General features: G+C 37.7%; 1 protein-coding gene across 1 annotated transcript in view; it reads right to left on the bottom strand.

Moving 5' to 3' along the window:
- PTPRT (protein tyrosine phosphatase receptor type T) overlaps nucleotides 1-16,817 on the bottom strand; it is a 415,529-nt gene that overhangs the window by 164,003 nt on the left and 234,709 nt on the right. Inside the window, 2 exon segments of the mRNA XM_053716292.1 lie at nucleotides 3,158-3,300; nucleotides 7,025-7,054. Of these exon segments, the coding sequence (XP_053572267.1) occupies nucleotides 3,158-3,300; nucleotides 7,025-7,054 (173 nt within the window).

The following is a 16,817-nucleotide window of genomic DNA, read 5'->3' as shown; positions in this document are numbered from 1 at the left end:
AGCCAATCAGATTCAAGTTCAATCCGATTGGCTAATACAATCAGCCAATCAGATTGAGCTCGCATTCTATTGGCTGTTCCGATCAGCCAATAGAATGCAAGCTCAGTCTGATTGGCTGATTGGATCAGCCAATCCAATTGAACTTGAATTTGATTGGCTGATTGAATCCAATCAGCCAATCAGAATTCGAGGGACGCCATCTTGGATGACGTCATTTAAAGGAACCTTCATTCGGACTTAGGACGTCGTTGGAAGAGGATGGATCCGCGTCGGCTGCTTCAAGATGGTCCCGCTCCGTGCCGGATGGAAGAAGATAGAAGATGCCGCTTGGATGAAAATGTTTGCCGGTCCGGATCTCCTCTTCTTGCCGGATAGGAGGAAGACTTCGGACCCTCTTCTGGACGGATTGGTGATACCCGGCGTGGTGAAGACAAGGTAGGAAGATCTTCAGGGGCTTAGTGTCAGGTTTTTTAAGGGGGGTTTGGGTTAGATTAGGGGTATGTGGGTGGTGTGTTGTAATGTTGGGGGGGTATTGTATGTTTATTTAAATGCAAAAGAGCTGTTTTCTTTGGGGCATGCCCCGCAAAAGGCCCTTTTAAGGGCTGGTAAGGTAAAAGAGCTGTTAAATTTTTATTTTAGAATAGGTTAGGGCATTTTTTTATTTTGGGGGGCTTTGATATTTTTTTAGGGGGCTTAGAGTAGGTGTAATTAGTTTAAAATTCTTGTAATCTTTTTTTTTTTTTGTAATTTAGTGTTTGTTTGTTTTTGTAATTTAGTTTAGTTGATTTAATTGTAGATAATTGTAGGTAGTTTATTTAATTAATTTATTGATAGTGTAGTGTTAGGTTTAATTGTAACTTAGGTTAGGATTTATTTTACAGGTAATTTTGTAATTATTTTAACTAGGTAGCTATTAAATAGTTATTAACTATTTAATAGCTATTGTACCTAGTTAAAATAAATACAAAGTTGCCTGTAAAATAAATATTAATCCTAAAATAGCTACAATGTAATTATTATTTATATTGTAGCTATATTAGGGTTTATTTTACAGGTAAGTATTTAGCTTTAAATAGGAATAATTTATTTAATAAGAATTATTTTATTTCGTTAGAATAAAATTATATTTAACTTAGGGGGGTGTTAGGGTTAGACTTAGCTTTAGGGGTTAATACATTTATTAGAGTAGCGGTGAGGTCCGGTCGGCAGATTAGGGGTTAATACTTGAAGTTAGGTGTCGGCGATGTTAGGGAGGGCAGATTAGGGGGTAATACTATTTATTATAGGGTTTTTGAGGCTGGAGTGAGGCGGTTTAGGGGTTAATACATTTATTAGAGTAGCGGCGAGGTCCGGTCGGCAGATTAGGGGTTAATAATTGTAGGTAGGTAGCGGCAACGTTGGGGGGGGCAGATTAGGGGGTAATAAATATTATGTAGGGGTCGGCGATGTTAGGGGCAGCAGATTAGGGGTACATAGGGATAATGTAGGTTGCGGCTGTGTGTGGTCGGCAGATTAGGGGTTAAAGAAATTTAATAGAGTGGCAGCGATGTGGGGGGACCTCGGTTTAGGGGTACATAGGTAGCTTATGGGTGTTAGTGTACTTTAGAGCACAGTAGTTAAGAGCTTTATGAACCGGCGTTAGCCCAGAAAGCTCTTAACTCCTGGCTTTTTTCTGCGGCTGGAGTTTTGTCGTTAGATTTATAACGCTCACTTCAGCCAAGACTCTAAATACCAGCGTTAAAAAGATCCCATTGAAAAGATAGGATACGCAATTGACGTAAGGGGATCTGCGGTATGGAAAAGTCGCGGCTGGAAAGTGAGCGTTAGACCCTTTCCTGACTGACTCTAAATACCAGCGGGCGGCCAAAACCAGCGTTAGGACCCCCTAACGCTGGTTTTGACGGCTAACGCAGAACTCTAAATCTAGGCGATAGTTTATTGTGCACTTTTGTAATGTATGGATCTCCTTCCCTTACAAAAATGCTGTATGCACACCCTGTTTTCAGGGTAAAAGCTATAGATCATTCCACCAGGGAAATAGAAGTACTGGTGAGCATTCTTTAATTATCTCACCAGCCCAGAGACCATTAGATCATAAAGCCCTTGGTTTTGGTCTATTTTAAACAGATTTATTAAATAATTTGTATAATTACTCTCATCATTTGTGGGCAGTTTATTTTGTATCCCTCATGCATGGAGACATCCAGGCACATTCAGTTTTACTTGTAAAATGCCATTCTAATTGCATGCTACAGGGTGTCTAACTGTTTTTATTAGATAATATCTTCCTATTCAAAAGGTATCAGACACATTTTCTTATTAAATATATTTGTCTTACACATCTACATTTAATGAGACCTATGAAGACATTTCTAATGCTGGGACAGACTGAGATAAATCCATCTAATGAGCAAAATGGCAAACAATTCATCTAGTAAGAATGCCTAAAAACTTATATGCACTGATTGATACAGCTATACTACTTAATTTACAGAGAAAGGCAAACAACTATCTAGATTGTAATGTACAATCTATCTCAATAGATGAAAACACACACGCTTATCTGTAAAAACACATGCATCAGTCTCTTGATAAATAGCTCCTCATATATGAAAGATATATTTTAAATTAATTAAACCATGTGTGTTTCAATAAATAGAAGAGAATGTGAAAAAGGCCAGTTTCTCACTGGAAATGAACTGACAAGCAGTTAAGATAACTTTTGGAACTTGCTTATAAGGCTCTAGATTTGGAAAGAAGTGTCAATCTGTCTTTCTCATTGGCTCTTATGACTGATTGGCTAGAAATGTCTATATGTTTTATTTGAAATGACCTTCATTGATTAATATATTTTATTGGCAGGAAAGGTCTATTAACTGTCTCAATAGCTTGGGGTGTCTATAAGTCTCTATAGCTGGAGTCACCATTGGTTTCACTCATTAGATGAAGATAACAATTAACATCATGAAGATGACTATAATTTCTTCTTAATTATACTGTATATTTATATAGGGTTGTCAGACTATCTCAATTCATTTTGTCGGTTATATGTTATGATTCTATCTATATATTTCTCTCATTGCAGCGATATTTCTATCATTCCATATTAGAGTTCCTTGTTGTAACTTCCCCTCCCAGCTCCCCATGCAGCTCTCACTGAATCCATTCACGTCTTGGCAGCTGGAGAAGGTGTCCTCATTGCGAGTCGAGCTCAATTTGCTGGAGCTTTTGTCTGAAGCCACTAGACCCATTTCCCTCTGGGACCCGCTCTGGGTTTCCTTCTGTTTCTTGGCCAATTTCCTATAAACAGAGAACAAAACATCTAAAGCACAGCTAGACAGAAGAAAGACATACATTCCTTTCCCTATGAAATATCATTACATAGAAAAATAACGTCTGCTTCTACAACTATGACAACACAAAGAAACATTAATATTTCTTTTACAGTAACTTCAGAAAACACTAACTAGGAAGCAGTATAACCTTAATTACCACATATCTTTTGAAGAGCTACTCATGTACTCAGGATAGACATTTGGGGCATGATTTAGGGAGCATGGGGATTGGCCCTTGGACTGCATGATAATAAACAAACTAGTACTCCTGACTTACAAACAAAGATGAAGTAAATAGGACATCGCCAAACATAGATAAAGTCTATTATGTATGAGAATCACATTCAATAAAAACTCAGCAAAGAGTACTTTTACTCATTTGATAATTAGCCAAACTCAAGGAAGTATACTCATATTCCCTCCTGTGCTTCATCAAAGCTATGGTAAAAATGGTGACTTATTTATTATTAGAGGAACATGTCCTCAATTGGTTTTGTAATTAAAGAGTGAGCACCTGACCTGCTTAGTTATATGATCCATGCACTACCTCGTGGTGTCTTTTAAGACCTATGCCCCATGTATGCTGCATTTCAGGAATACTGCTCATAGGGGTATAGTCTTATCTACTAAACAGCGGTTCTATCAGCTCTAAGGTAGTTACGCAAGCTTAATATAATTACAATATTTCTCTTTCAGGTTTGAATGATTAGGATTACACATTTTAAAGTAACAGTGTAATACCCTGGTATGAAGTCAAATTACTGGAGGAGCAATAATTATGCATTAATGGCCATCCTCAGTCTCATAACCAACAGGTAGAGACCTTAAGAGAAGACAGTTTTCCATATAAATTGGGCACCTCACTTTGCTAAAGCTCAGCATCTTCACTGAGGTGGGATTGAGACAAATATAATAACAGAATTGTGATGCTCAGTCCCAAGGACAATAATACAACAGTTAAATAAATTCACATCACTCAAGTATATGCTCACACCACAGCATTCACGGCCTCCCTCTCCTTTATGTGCTTTTCATTTTCAGCTTCATTCCAGCACCTACTTATTCTTTTATCATAAATTGCTGCTATTCTCACAGGGCATTGCAGGGGTCAATCTCTCTTTCTTAACTCTCTTGTAACAATATGTAGTATATTGCTGTGCTTAGGGGTCTGCTAGATATAATAGTATATTAAAGGGGAAAGCAGTGCCCTGAGCTCAGACCAGAGATATGTAGGAGGTGAGAAATGATCCAATTAGAAGAGGTGACTCTGGGCAGATATGAAATGAGACAGTTTGAACAATGAAATGGATAAATAATACAAAGAAAAGTTGAGAAGAAAAAAAAAAAGAAGAAGAAATAATATAAGGAAAGATTATAAAGCGCTAACTTATTTTCTCTTTTATATCTACTAGTACTGGGTAACTTAGAAATGAGACTTTCGCTTATATTTAAAATTGAGTGGAGCAGTAACTTTTTCCTTCCTTAACTAGCAACTTTTTTTCTCTGACATGTAAATCAATACTGACATATTTACAAAAATGTGTCTGTGAGAAGGGACCTGTCCCAGCATTCCTTTCAAGACCTAGTATATTCTTATGGTTAAACCCCTGTGAAATAGCAGAGGTGAAAAGGAAAGAAGGAGAGGTAGGGTAGTGGCTTAGTGAATTAATAAAACTTGTTTTCTGGAGTACAAATAGAACATGCTTTACTGTCACATGGGGTCACATGCAGTCTCTGGGCTCACTGCTGCTATAAATCGTCCTATTGCTTCATAACACCCCTGCAAAGATACACTTATACATATTGAGAGCTTACATATGTACATATTTACAAAGCAAAAGCAGTTCTAGAGCTGAGACAAGATCCCCTCACTGAAGATATTATAATATACACACACACAAGCTATTGATATTCAGTCATACAAGGATTCAGTCCACTAATAAAACAATTACAAGATGTGTAATTCAATAGCATCGGAAGCTCCTCTGAGCTCCATTAACCAAATGGACACAATTGTGCAATGTTTATTTCAGGTAAACACTCACAATTAGAGTTCCTACCTCGGAGCTCGTGTTGACACTGGGGCAGAAGACACTAATAAACCCCCTCCCTATTGTTTGCCAGGTGCTAATGGTACGTTAAATAGAAACAAAAACAATTAGTGCTGCTACTAATGTTCTTAAATTTACTATATATATATATATATATTATTTTAAAATTATTTTTCAATCAAATGTTCGTCAAGAACATGATTAGAATACAGACATTCTCGGGTAATGTTTTTCATGATCAACTAATAAAATATTTGAATGCACATTTTGGAATATTCTTCTGAGGTTTAAAGGGACATTGCGCACTAGATTTTTCTTTGTATAGATGTTTTGTAGATGTTCCATTTATATAGCCCATCTGGGAGTGTTTTTGTAACAATGTATAGTTTTGCTTATTTTTCTAATACAATTGTGCTGATTTTAAAGGTAAGGTAAAGTTTATATTTATTGACCTCATTTATTTAAAATAAATATCAATAATAAGGTAGTCGCTAACTTTTTTTTCGCTTTACATTCTTTATTTTACCTGTAATCCAATCTTTGTATATGCAGCCGTTATATTCAATCCTCCTCCCCCATGCCACTTCCGTCTTTATCGCTGTTATTACAGGAAGCGTTCTCACCCCTTTGTCTTAGTCAGGTCAATGCGCGTTCACAGAGGCACTATCTTATGCGCATGCGCAAATTCACCCCTGGTTAGAAAGAAGCAAACTAAGTGATCGCTACACCGCTAGCACTGCGCATGCGCTACTCGCGAACGAGCACAGTTTGAAGAGGCTTGAGTCTAGTCCAGCGCATGCGCTCAATAGACAAGTGACGTCGGGATTGATGGGCTAAACCCCTGAAGGGGAAAATGCCAATTGGAGGGTTATATTGAAAGCGGATGTCAATCAAATAAAGGAAAATGACGGGCAGACGAAATATTGTACACAGGACATAAAAAACAGGTACAGAAAGGTAGATTTATGCGTGATATTTGTGAATTGATGAATGAAACTTATGTTTATTTTTTATTATCGTACAAATAGCGTTAAGTACTGGTGTCAACTTTACCTTACCTTTAAGACTCCTAACCAAGCCCCAAACTATCAGATGTAGACTGAAGTCTATAGATTCATGCTGCTCTGTATAATCTGTCTTTTCATATGCAGAGAAGGGTGTATGGGGGGGTCTGCTCTTCCTACCTTTCCAGCCCATTGCAATGGATGTCCCAGCTTAACCTCATCAACAGTGCGAAACTGTGAGCTTATAAGTTTTTAAAAGGTTTATATTGGATTTTTAGATCAGTATCTGTGCATATTCTTCTTTATAGTAGTGTTTATTACATGCAGTTATATGAAAAATGATGTACACTGTCCCTTTAAGAAGAAACATAACTGCAGAATTTCTTGTTTAGCACAGTTTATAAGTAATTTTTTAACAACCTGTTTGCAAACATACTTTTTGCAGTGAATTGGTTTGATTTACAACAAATGGTAAAGTAGGAAAAGTTTTAGATTATTGTGTTGCTGCCATACTAGAGTAACAACAGTCTGTGCACCACTGAATAAAGGAATGAAGGTGAGATGTGAAAGAGAGGTCTCTTGCAATGTGGGACACAGGGAGAGAAGAGAGGAGTCACCTCCCAATAGTACTTACAGATAGTATGAATAGGAGTACACATTTCTTCTAGAGGATGAAGAGCGATCACATGAGGGAAACCCAAAAATGAAAAACAGAAAGATAAAGAAGGAATTATTAGATGTGACTAAGTAACGAGTAGGATGAGAATGTTACATCAGCCTATAGTATGAGCCTAAAATAATACAAAGCACTGCTCCTCTCTGCAGAACTACTTACTCTCTGTCACTTCAGTCTTTCTATAAACAAAACATTTAATTCCTCTTTACAACCAGACCTACTCTCTAGAAGATGCACAGATAACTCTCACTCTGTTCCTCTCTATAAGATACACAGCTATCTCAAACTCTGCTCCTCTCAATAAGATACACAGCTATCTCTCACTCTGTTCCTCCCAATAAAATACACAGCTATCTCTCACTCTGCTCCTCTCAATAAGATACACAGGTATCCCTCACTCTGCTCCTCTCAATAAGATACACAGCTATCCCTCACTCTGATCCTCTCAATAAGATACACAGCTAACTCTCACTCTGTTCCTCTCTATAAGATACACAGCTATCTCTCACTCTGTTCCTCTCAATAAGATACACAGCTATCCCTCACTCTGCTCCTCTCAATAGGATACACAGCTATCTCTCACTCTGCTCCTCTTTAAAATACACAGCTATCTCTCACTCTGCTTCTCTCTATAATGTACAAAGCTATCTCTCACTCTGCTCCTCTCTATAAGATACACAGCTATCTCTCACTCTGTTCCTCTTTAAAATACACAGCTATCTCTCACTCTGCTCCTCTCTAATATACACAGCTATCTCTCACTCTGCTCCTCTCAATAAGATACACAGCTATCTCTCAACCTGCTCCTCTTTAAAATACACAGATATCGCTCACTCTGCTCCTCTCTATAATATACACAGCTATCTCTCACTGTGCTCCTCTCTAATATACACAGCTATCTCTCACTCTAATCCTCTCAATAAGATACACAGCTATCTCTCACCCTGCTCCTCTTTAAAATACACAGATATCGCTCACTCTGCTCCTCTCTATAATATACACAGCTATCTCTCACTGTGCTCCTCTTTGTAACATACACAGCTATCTTTCACTCTGCTCCTCTCTATAAGATACACAGCTATCTCTCAATCTGCTCTTCTTTATGAGATACACAGCTATCTCTCAATCTGCTCTTCTTTACAAGATACACAGCAATCTCTCATTCTGTTCCTCTATAACATGCACAGCTATCTCTCAATCTGCTCTTCTTTATAAGATACACAGCTATCTCTCACTTTGTTCCTCTTTATAAAATACACAGCTACCTCTCAATCTGCTCTTCTATAAGATACACAGCTATCTCTTACTTTGCTCCTCTTTATAACATACACAGCTATCTCTCAATCTGCTCTTCTTTATAAGATACACAACTATCTCTCACTCTGATCCTCCATAACATACACAGCTATCTCTCAATCTGCTCTTCTATAAGATATACAGCTATCTCACATGCTGCTCCTCTTTATAACATACACAGCTATCTCTTAATCTGCTCTTCTCTATAACATACACAGCTAACTCTCACTGTGCTCCATTCTCTAAGATAAACAGCTATCTCTCACTCTGCTCCTCTCTATAAGATACACAGTTATCTCTCACTCTGCTCCTCTCTATAAAATACACAATTATCTCTCACTCTGCTCTTCTCTATAAGATACACAGCTATCTCTCACCCTGCTCTTCTCTATAAGATACACAGCTATCTCTCATTCTGCTCTTCTCCATAAGATACACAGCTCTCACTCTGCTCCTCTCCATAAGATACACAGCTATCTCTCACTCTGCTCCTCTCAATAAGATACACAGCTATCTCTCACTCTGCTCCTCTCAATAAGATACACAGCTATCTCTCACTCTGCTCCTCTCAATAAGATACACAGCAATCACTCATTTTGCTCTTTACGCTATGATACATAACTATTTCTCACTCTGTTCCTCAATAAGATACACAGCTATCTCTCACTCTGCTCCATTCTCTAAGATAAACAGCTATCTCTCACTCTGCTCCTCTCTATAAGATGCACAGCTATCTCTCACTCTGCTCCTCTCTATAAGATGCACAGCTATATCTCAATCTGCTCCTCTCTTTAAGATACACAGCTATCTCTCACTCTGCTCCTCTCTATAAAATACACAACTATCTCTCACTCTGTTCTTCTCTATAAGATACACAGCTATCTCTCACTCTGCTCCTCTCTATAAGATACACAGCTATCTCTCACTCTGCTCCTCTTTATAAGATACACAGCTATCTCTCACCCTGCTCTTCTCTATAAGATACACAGCTATCTCTCACTCTGCTCCTCTTTATGAGATACTATAAGATACACAGCTATCACTAATTTTGCTCCTTACGCTATGATACATAACTATTTCTCACTCTGTTCCTCAATAAGATACACAGCTATCGCTCATTCAGTTTCTTTCTCTAAGATATACAGCTATCTTTCACTGTACTCTTTATTTATTGAAATACCAATGTGTATGGGACACAGTTTAAGAGGAAAGAAGAATTTAAAATCAGCTGTGACCCAACTTTTTTAAAGGTTGGTCACAATATTAGTAAACTCTCGGCGGGATTACGAGTTTTGTGTTATGAGCGGCACGGTGCTAACTTGCAAGTTATTGTCACCGCTCAACTCCCTACAGTGCTGGTATTACAGGTTTTCATAAACCCGGCATTTGCAGGCATTAAGTGAGCGTAGAGCAAAATTGAGTTCCATACCGCACTCCAATACCAGCGCTGCGGTGAGCTAGATTTACGTGCTCGTGCACGATTTTCCCATAGACATCAATGGGGAGAGCCGGCTGAAAAAAAGTCTAACACCTGCAATAAAGCAGCGTAAAGCTCTGTAACGCAGCCCCATTGATTCCTATGGGGAAAGAAAAGTTATGTTTACACCTAACACCCTAACATAAACCCGAGTCTAAACACCCCTAATCTGCTGCCCTGGCATCACCGACACCTACATTATACTTATTAAGCCCTAACCTGCTGCCCCCGACATCGCCGCCACCTACCTACACTTATTAACCCCTAATCTGCCACCCCAATGAAGATAAAAGATGCCGTCTGGAATTAACGGTGAAAATTCTATTGGCTAATGCAATCAGCCAATAGGATTGAGCTTGCATTCCATTGGCTGATTGGAACAGCCAATAGAATGTGAGCTCAATCCTATTGGCTGATTTTATCAGCCAAAAGGATATTTGCATCTTTATTTCCGATTGGCTGATAGAATTCTATCAGCCAATCGGAATTCAAGGGACGCCATCTTGGATGAAGTAATTTAAGGAACCTTCATTCTGCAAGAAGACGTCGATTGAAGAGGATGCTCCACGCCGGATGTCTTGAAGATGGAGCCTCTCCGCGCTGGATGGATGAAGATAGAAGATGTTGTCTGGATGAAGACTTCTGCCGGCTTGGATGAAGACTTCGGGAGCTTGGATGAAGACTTCTCCCGGCTTCGTTGAGGATGGATGTCGGGTCTTCAAAAACTGTAAGTGGATCTTCGGGGGTTAGTGTTAGGTTTTTTTAAGGGTTTATTGGGTGGGTTTTATTTTTAGATTAGGGTTTTGGCGGAAAAAGAGCTAAATGCCATTTTAAGGGCAATGCCCATCCAAATGCCTTTTTCAGGGCAATGGGGAGCTTAGGTTTTTTTAGTTAAGATTTTATTTGGGGGGTTGGTTGTATGGGTGGTTGGTTTTACTGTTGGGGGGGTGTTTGAATTTTTTTACGGGTAAAAGAGCTGATTTCTTTGGGGCAATGCCCCCAAAAAAACGCTCTTTTAAGGGCTATTGGTAGTTTTGTTTAGGCTAGGGTTTTTTTATTTTGGGGGGGCTTTTTTATTTCGATAGGGCTATTAGATTAGTTGTAATTAGTTTAAATATCTGATAATTTATATTTTATTTTGTTTCATTTAGTGTTTGTTTTTTTGTAATTTAGTTAATTGTATTTAATTAATGTAATTTATTTAAGGTTAGGTGTTAGTGTAAGACAGGTTAGGTTTTATTTCACAGGTAAATATATTAACCCCTAAACCACTGCACTCCCGCATCGCAAACACTATTTAAAGATTAATAACCCCTAATCTGCTGGCCCTAACATCACCGCCACCTACCTACATTTATTAACCCCTAATCTGCCGCCCCCAACGTCGCCACCACTATAATAAAGTTATTAACCCTAACACCCCCTAACTTAAATATAATTAAAATAAATCTAAATAAAATTACTTCAATTAACTAAATTATTCCTATTTAAAACTAAATACTTACCTATAAAAAAAAACCATAAGCTAGCTACAATATAACTAATAGTTACATTGTAGCTAGCTTAGGGTTTATTTTTATTTTACAGGCAACTTAACTAGGTAGAATAGTTATTAAATAGTTTTTAACTATTTAATAACTACCTAGTTAAAATAAAGACAAATTTACCTGTAAAATAAAACCTAACCTAAGTTACAATTACACCTAAGACTACACTACAATTAAATTAAATACCTAAATTAAATACAATTAATTACAATTAAATAAAATGATCTAAAGTACAAAACCCCCCCCACTAAATTACAGAAAATAATAAAGAAATTACAAGATTTTTAAACTAATTACACCTAATCTAATCCCCCTAACAAAATAAAAAAGCCCCCCAAAATAAAAAAGCCCTACCCTACACTAAATTACCAATAGCCCTTAAAAGGGCCTTTTGCGGGGCATTGCCCCAAAGTAATCAGTTCTTTTACCTGAAAAAAAATTACAATCCCCCCAACATTAAAACCCACCACCCACACAACCAACCCTACTCTAAAACCCACCCAATACACCCTTAAAAAAACCTAACACTAACCCCTTGAAGATCATCTTACTGGGAGATGTCTTCACCCAACTGGGCAGAAGTGGTCCTCCAGACGGGCAGAAGTCTTCATCCAGCCGGGCAGAAGTGGTCATCCAGACAGGCAGAAGTCTTCATCCAGACGGCATCTTCTATCTTCATTTATCCGGAGCGGGTCCATCTTCAAGACATCTGACGCAGAGCATCCTCTTCTTTCCACGGCCGATGACTGAATGAAGGTTCCTTTAAATGACGTCATCCAAGATGGCGTCCCTTCAATTCCAATTGGCTGATAGAATTCTATCAGCCAATCGGAATTAAGGTAGAAAAAATCCTATTGGCTGATTGGATCAGCCAATAGGATTGAACTTCAATCCTATTGGCTGATCGAATCAGCCAATAGGATTGAGCTGGCATTCTATTGGCTGTTCCAATCAGCCAATAGAATACCAGTTCAATCCTATTGGCTGATTGCATCACCCAATAGGATTTTTCTACCTTAATTCCGATTGGCTGATAGAATTCTATCAGCCAATAGGAATTGAAGGGACGCCATCTTGGATGACATAATTTAAAGGAACCTTCATTCAGTCATTGGCCGTGGAAAGAAGAGGATGCTCTGCGTCGGGTGTCTTGAAGATGGACCCGCTCCGCGCTGGATGGATGAAAATAGAAGATGCCGTCTGGATGAAGACTTCTGCCCATCTGGAGGACCACTTCTGCCTGGTTGGATGAAGACTTCTTCCCGTCTGGAGGACCACTTCTGCTCGGTTGGGTGAAGACGTCTCACGGTAAGGTGATCTTCAAGGGGGTAGTGTTAGGTTTTTTTAAGGGGGTATTGGGGGGTTTTAGAGTAGGGTTGGTTGTGTGGGTGGTGGGTTTTAATGTTGGGGGGGGAATTGTAATTTTTTTTCAGGTATAAGAGCTGATTACTTTGGGGCAATGCCCCGCAAAAGGCCCTTTTAAGGGCTATTTGTAATTTAGTGTAGGGTAGGGCTTTTTTTTATTTTGGGGGGACTTTTTTTATTTTGTTAGGTGGATTAGATTAGGTGTAATTAGTTTTAAAAACTTGTAATTTCTTTATTATTTTCTGTGATTTAGTGTTTGTTTTTTGTACTTTAGATAATTTTATTTAATTGTAATTAATTGTATTTAATTTAGGTAATTAATTGAATTGTAGTGTAGTGTTAGGTGTAATTGTAACTTAGGTTAGGTTTTATTTTACAGGTAAATTTGTCTTTATTTTAACTAGGTAGTTATTAAATAGTTAATAACTATTTAATAACTATTCTACCTAGTTAAAATAAATACAAAGTTGCCTGTAAAATAAAAATAATCCCTAAGATAGCTACAATGTAACTATTGGTTATATTGTAGCTATCTTAGGGTTTATTTTATAGGCAAGTATTTAGTTTTAAATAGAAATTATTTAGTTAATTGTAGTAATTTTATTTCAATTTATTTTAATTATATTTAAGTTAGGGGATGTTAGGGTTAGGGTTAGACTTAGGTTTAGGGATTAATAACTTTATTATAGTGGCGGCGATGTTGGGGGCGGCAGATTAGGTGTTAATAAATGTAGGTAGGTTGCGGCGACATTGGGGGCGGCAGAGTAGGGGTTAATAAATAAAATGTAGGTGTCGGCGATGTTGGGGGTTGCAGATTAGGGGTTCATAAGTATAATGTAGGTGGTGGCGGTGTCTGGAGCTGCAGATTAGGGGTTAATAAGTGTAAGATTAGGGGTGTTTAGACTCGGGGTTCATGTTAGGGTGTTAGGTGTAGACATAAATGTATTTCCCCATAGGAATCAATGGGGCTGCGTTAGGAATTTACGCTGCTTTTTTGCAGGTGTTAGTTTTTTTTCAGTTGGCTCTCCCCAATTGATTCCTATGGGGAAATCGTGCACGAGCACGTTTTACCAGCTCACCGCTAACGTAAGCAGCGCTGGTATTGAGGTGAGATGTGAAGCAAAATTTTGCTCTACACTCACTTTTTTGCGGCTAACGGCGGGTTTGTAAGAACCCGTAATACCAGCGCTGTCTGTAAGTGAGCGGTGAGCATAACCTGCTCGTTAGCACCGCATAGCCTCTAACGCAAAACTTGTAATCCAGGCGATTATTATTATCGGTTATTTGTAGAGCGCCAACAGATTCTGCAGCACTAAATATCCACTAACATCACTAGTGATCTCAGATCTTGGCAGGGGGTGGTGTATTCAAAGTATGTTTATACAACATAGAAAGTGCCATCGCTAAAAATAAAATGGTTTATGTATACTAAAAGTTCAAATATTAAGTTACACTGTGCATTCAGTAGATTCCTTACCATTGAAAATCTCACCACTAAAAAGATAGCTATAAGATACACAGCTATCTCTCACTCTGCTCCTCTCTATAAGATACACAGCTATCTCTCACACTGCTCCTCTCTATAAGATACACAGCTATCTCTCACTCTGCTCCTCTCTATAAGATACACAGCTATTTCTCACACTGCTCCTATCTATAAGATACACAGCTATCTCTAACTCTGCTCCTCTCTATAAGATACACAGCTATCTCTCACTCTGCTCCTCTCTATAACATAAACAGCTATCTCACCCTCTGCTTCTCTCTATAAGATACACAGCTATCTCTCACTCTGCTCCTCTCTATAAAATACACAGCTATCCCACCATCTGCTCCTCTCTATAAGATACACAGCTATATCTCACTCTGCTCATCTCTTTAAGATACACAGCTATCTCTCAGTCTGCTCCTCTCTATAAGATGTACAGCTATCTCTAACATGCAGTTATATCTAACTCTGCTTTCCCCAATAATATGCCCAGCTATCTCTATTTCTGCTCCTTTTTATAAGATACACAGCTATGTCTCACTGATACACTGACATTTAAGTAGAGATGCTGATACAAAAGGAAAATAAATAAACTGGTATGCACAGATCTAATGGCTAACAAATAATTATAGAGGAATTAACACATACAAATAGACTGATACACATCTACACACAGTTACACAAAATACACTCCATCTCCAATACACTTAATAATACAGTGACAGTGATACACTTGAGCACGCTGATATATATCTCAAACACTGTGGTTAAATTACTGCACTCAAAACATATATATTATGAGAAAATGGGTTTACAGTAAAAAAGCTGTGATTTCTGATTTATTTCAGAGAAGGGGTAAATGCACCAAATAAAATGTAAAAATGTAAACACTGCTACTTTTAGAAGAAGTAATAGGAAATCCATCCACAGAATATATTATTCCCCCTTACTTACAAGTTACACAGTCTCTAATTTTTCTGGCTTCAGTGTCCCTAGTTATATGATTCATGTGCTCTCTTAAAGGGACACTGAACCTAACATTTTTCTTTTGTGATTCAGATAGAGCATGAAATTTTAAGCAACTTTCTAATTTACTCCTATTATCAAATTTGTTTCATTCTCTTAGTATCTTTATTTGAAATGCAAGAATGTAAGTTTAGATGCCGGCCCATTTTTGGTGAATAACCTCGGTTGTTCTTGCTGATTATTGGATAAATTCATCCCCCAATAAAAAGTGCTGTCCAGAGGTCTGAACCAAAAAAATTAATATTTTTTTAAATTAAGATAGCAAGAGAACGAAGAAAAATTGATAATAGGAGTAAATTAGAAAGTTGCTTAAAATGTTATGCTCTATCTGAATCATGAAAGAAAAATTTTGGGTTCAGTGTCCCTTTAAGTTTTATTATCCTTCAATGCATCTCAAGTGACCCCCATATAAGAAAAAAATAAGGGGACACCCTAAACAAAATTAACTATATTTCATTAAAGGGTCATGAAACCCCAAATTTTTCTTTCATGATTTAGGTAGAACATACAATTTTAAACAACTTTCCAGTTTACTTCTATTATTAAATTTGCTTCATTCTCTTGGTATCATTTGCTGAAGGAGCAGCAATGCACTTCTGGTTTCTAACTGATCACATGGTGAGCCAATGATAATCGGTATATATATGCAGACACCAATCAGCAGCTAAAAACTAGGTTCTTTGCTGCTCCTGAGCTGACCTAGATAAAACTTTCAGCTAAGGATAACAAGAAATGCAAGCAAATTAAATAATCAAAGTAAATTGGAAAGTTGTTTAAAATTGTATGCTCTATCTGAATCAGAATATTTTGGGGGGGTTTCATGTTCCTTTAAAGCAGTTTATTTTGTTAAAAAAAATGCTACAGTGACACCCAAAAAAACATGTGTAAAGGGTAAATATGTTGTGCTCTGAGGATCATTTACATATATGTATATTCAATATAGAATACAGGTATGCGGTACATAACGTCCATATGGCCAAAATCTGGCCGCATATAAGTCTATGATTTTATACGGTTAATAGATACAGATTTGTCCACAGCACTCTGTCTTTCAAAAATGCTTTATTCTCTGTAAATTACAGGCATAGAAACAGCTGTTTCTATGCCTGTAATTTACAGAGAATAAAGCATTTTTGAAAGACACAGTGCTGTGGACAAATCTATATCTATTGTTGGAATTGGGGGAACTTGGCAGGACCCTGTCTTCACGTGCACTACACTCCTGAGTTGCTGTACTGACTATTGGGTATACTGTCTTATACGGTTAAAATTGAGTTCAGAATTTGCGTTCAGAGAACAAGAAGTAGCGGACGTAACAAGACATAGCAAAAGCGATACAGTACAAAGCATTTTGTAATTCCAGGCGATTAATAGTACAGTAAATATATATATCCTATAATACAGTACATATGTCTTGATATAACTGTATACTTCAAATCATAGGGATCAGCATCAAACCTTGTGACTTGTGCGTCTCTTAAAGGGACACTGAACCCAAAAAAATTCTTTCGGAATTCAGATAGAGCATTGCATTTTAAGCAACTTTCTAAT

Source organism: Bombina bombina, chromosome 1, assembly GCF_027579735.1.
Source record: "Bombina bombina isolate aBomBom1 chromosome 1, aBomBom1.pri, whole genome shotgun sequence".
Taxonomy (NCBI): domain Eukaryota; kingdom Metazoa; phylum Chordata; class Amphibia; order Anura; family Bombinatoridae; genus Bombina; species Bombina bombina.
Note: the sequence above shows the minus strand (reverse complement) of the source record. Positions and strands in the feature narration are given on the sequence as shown.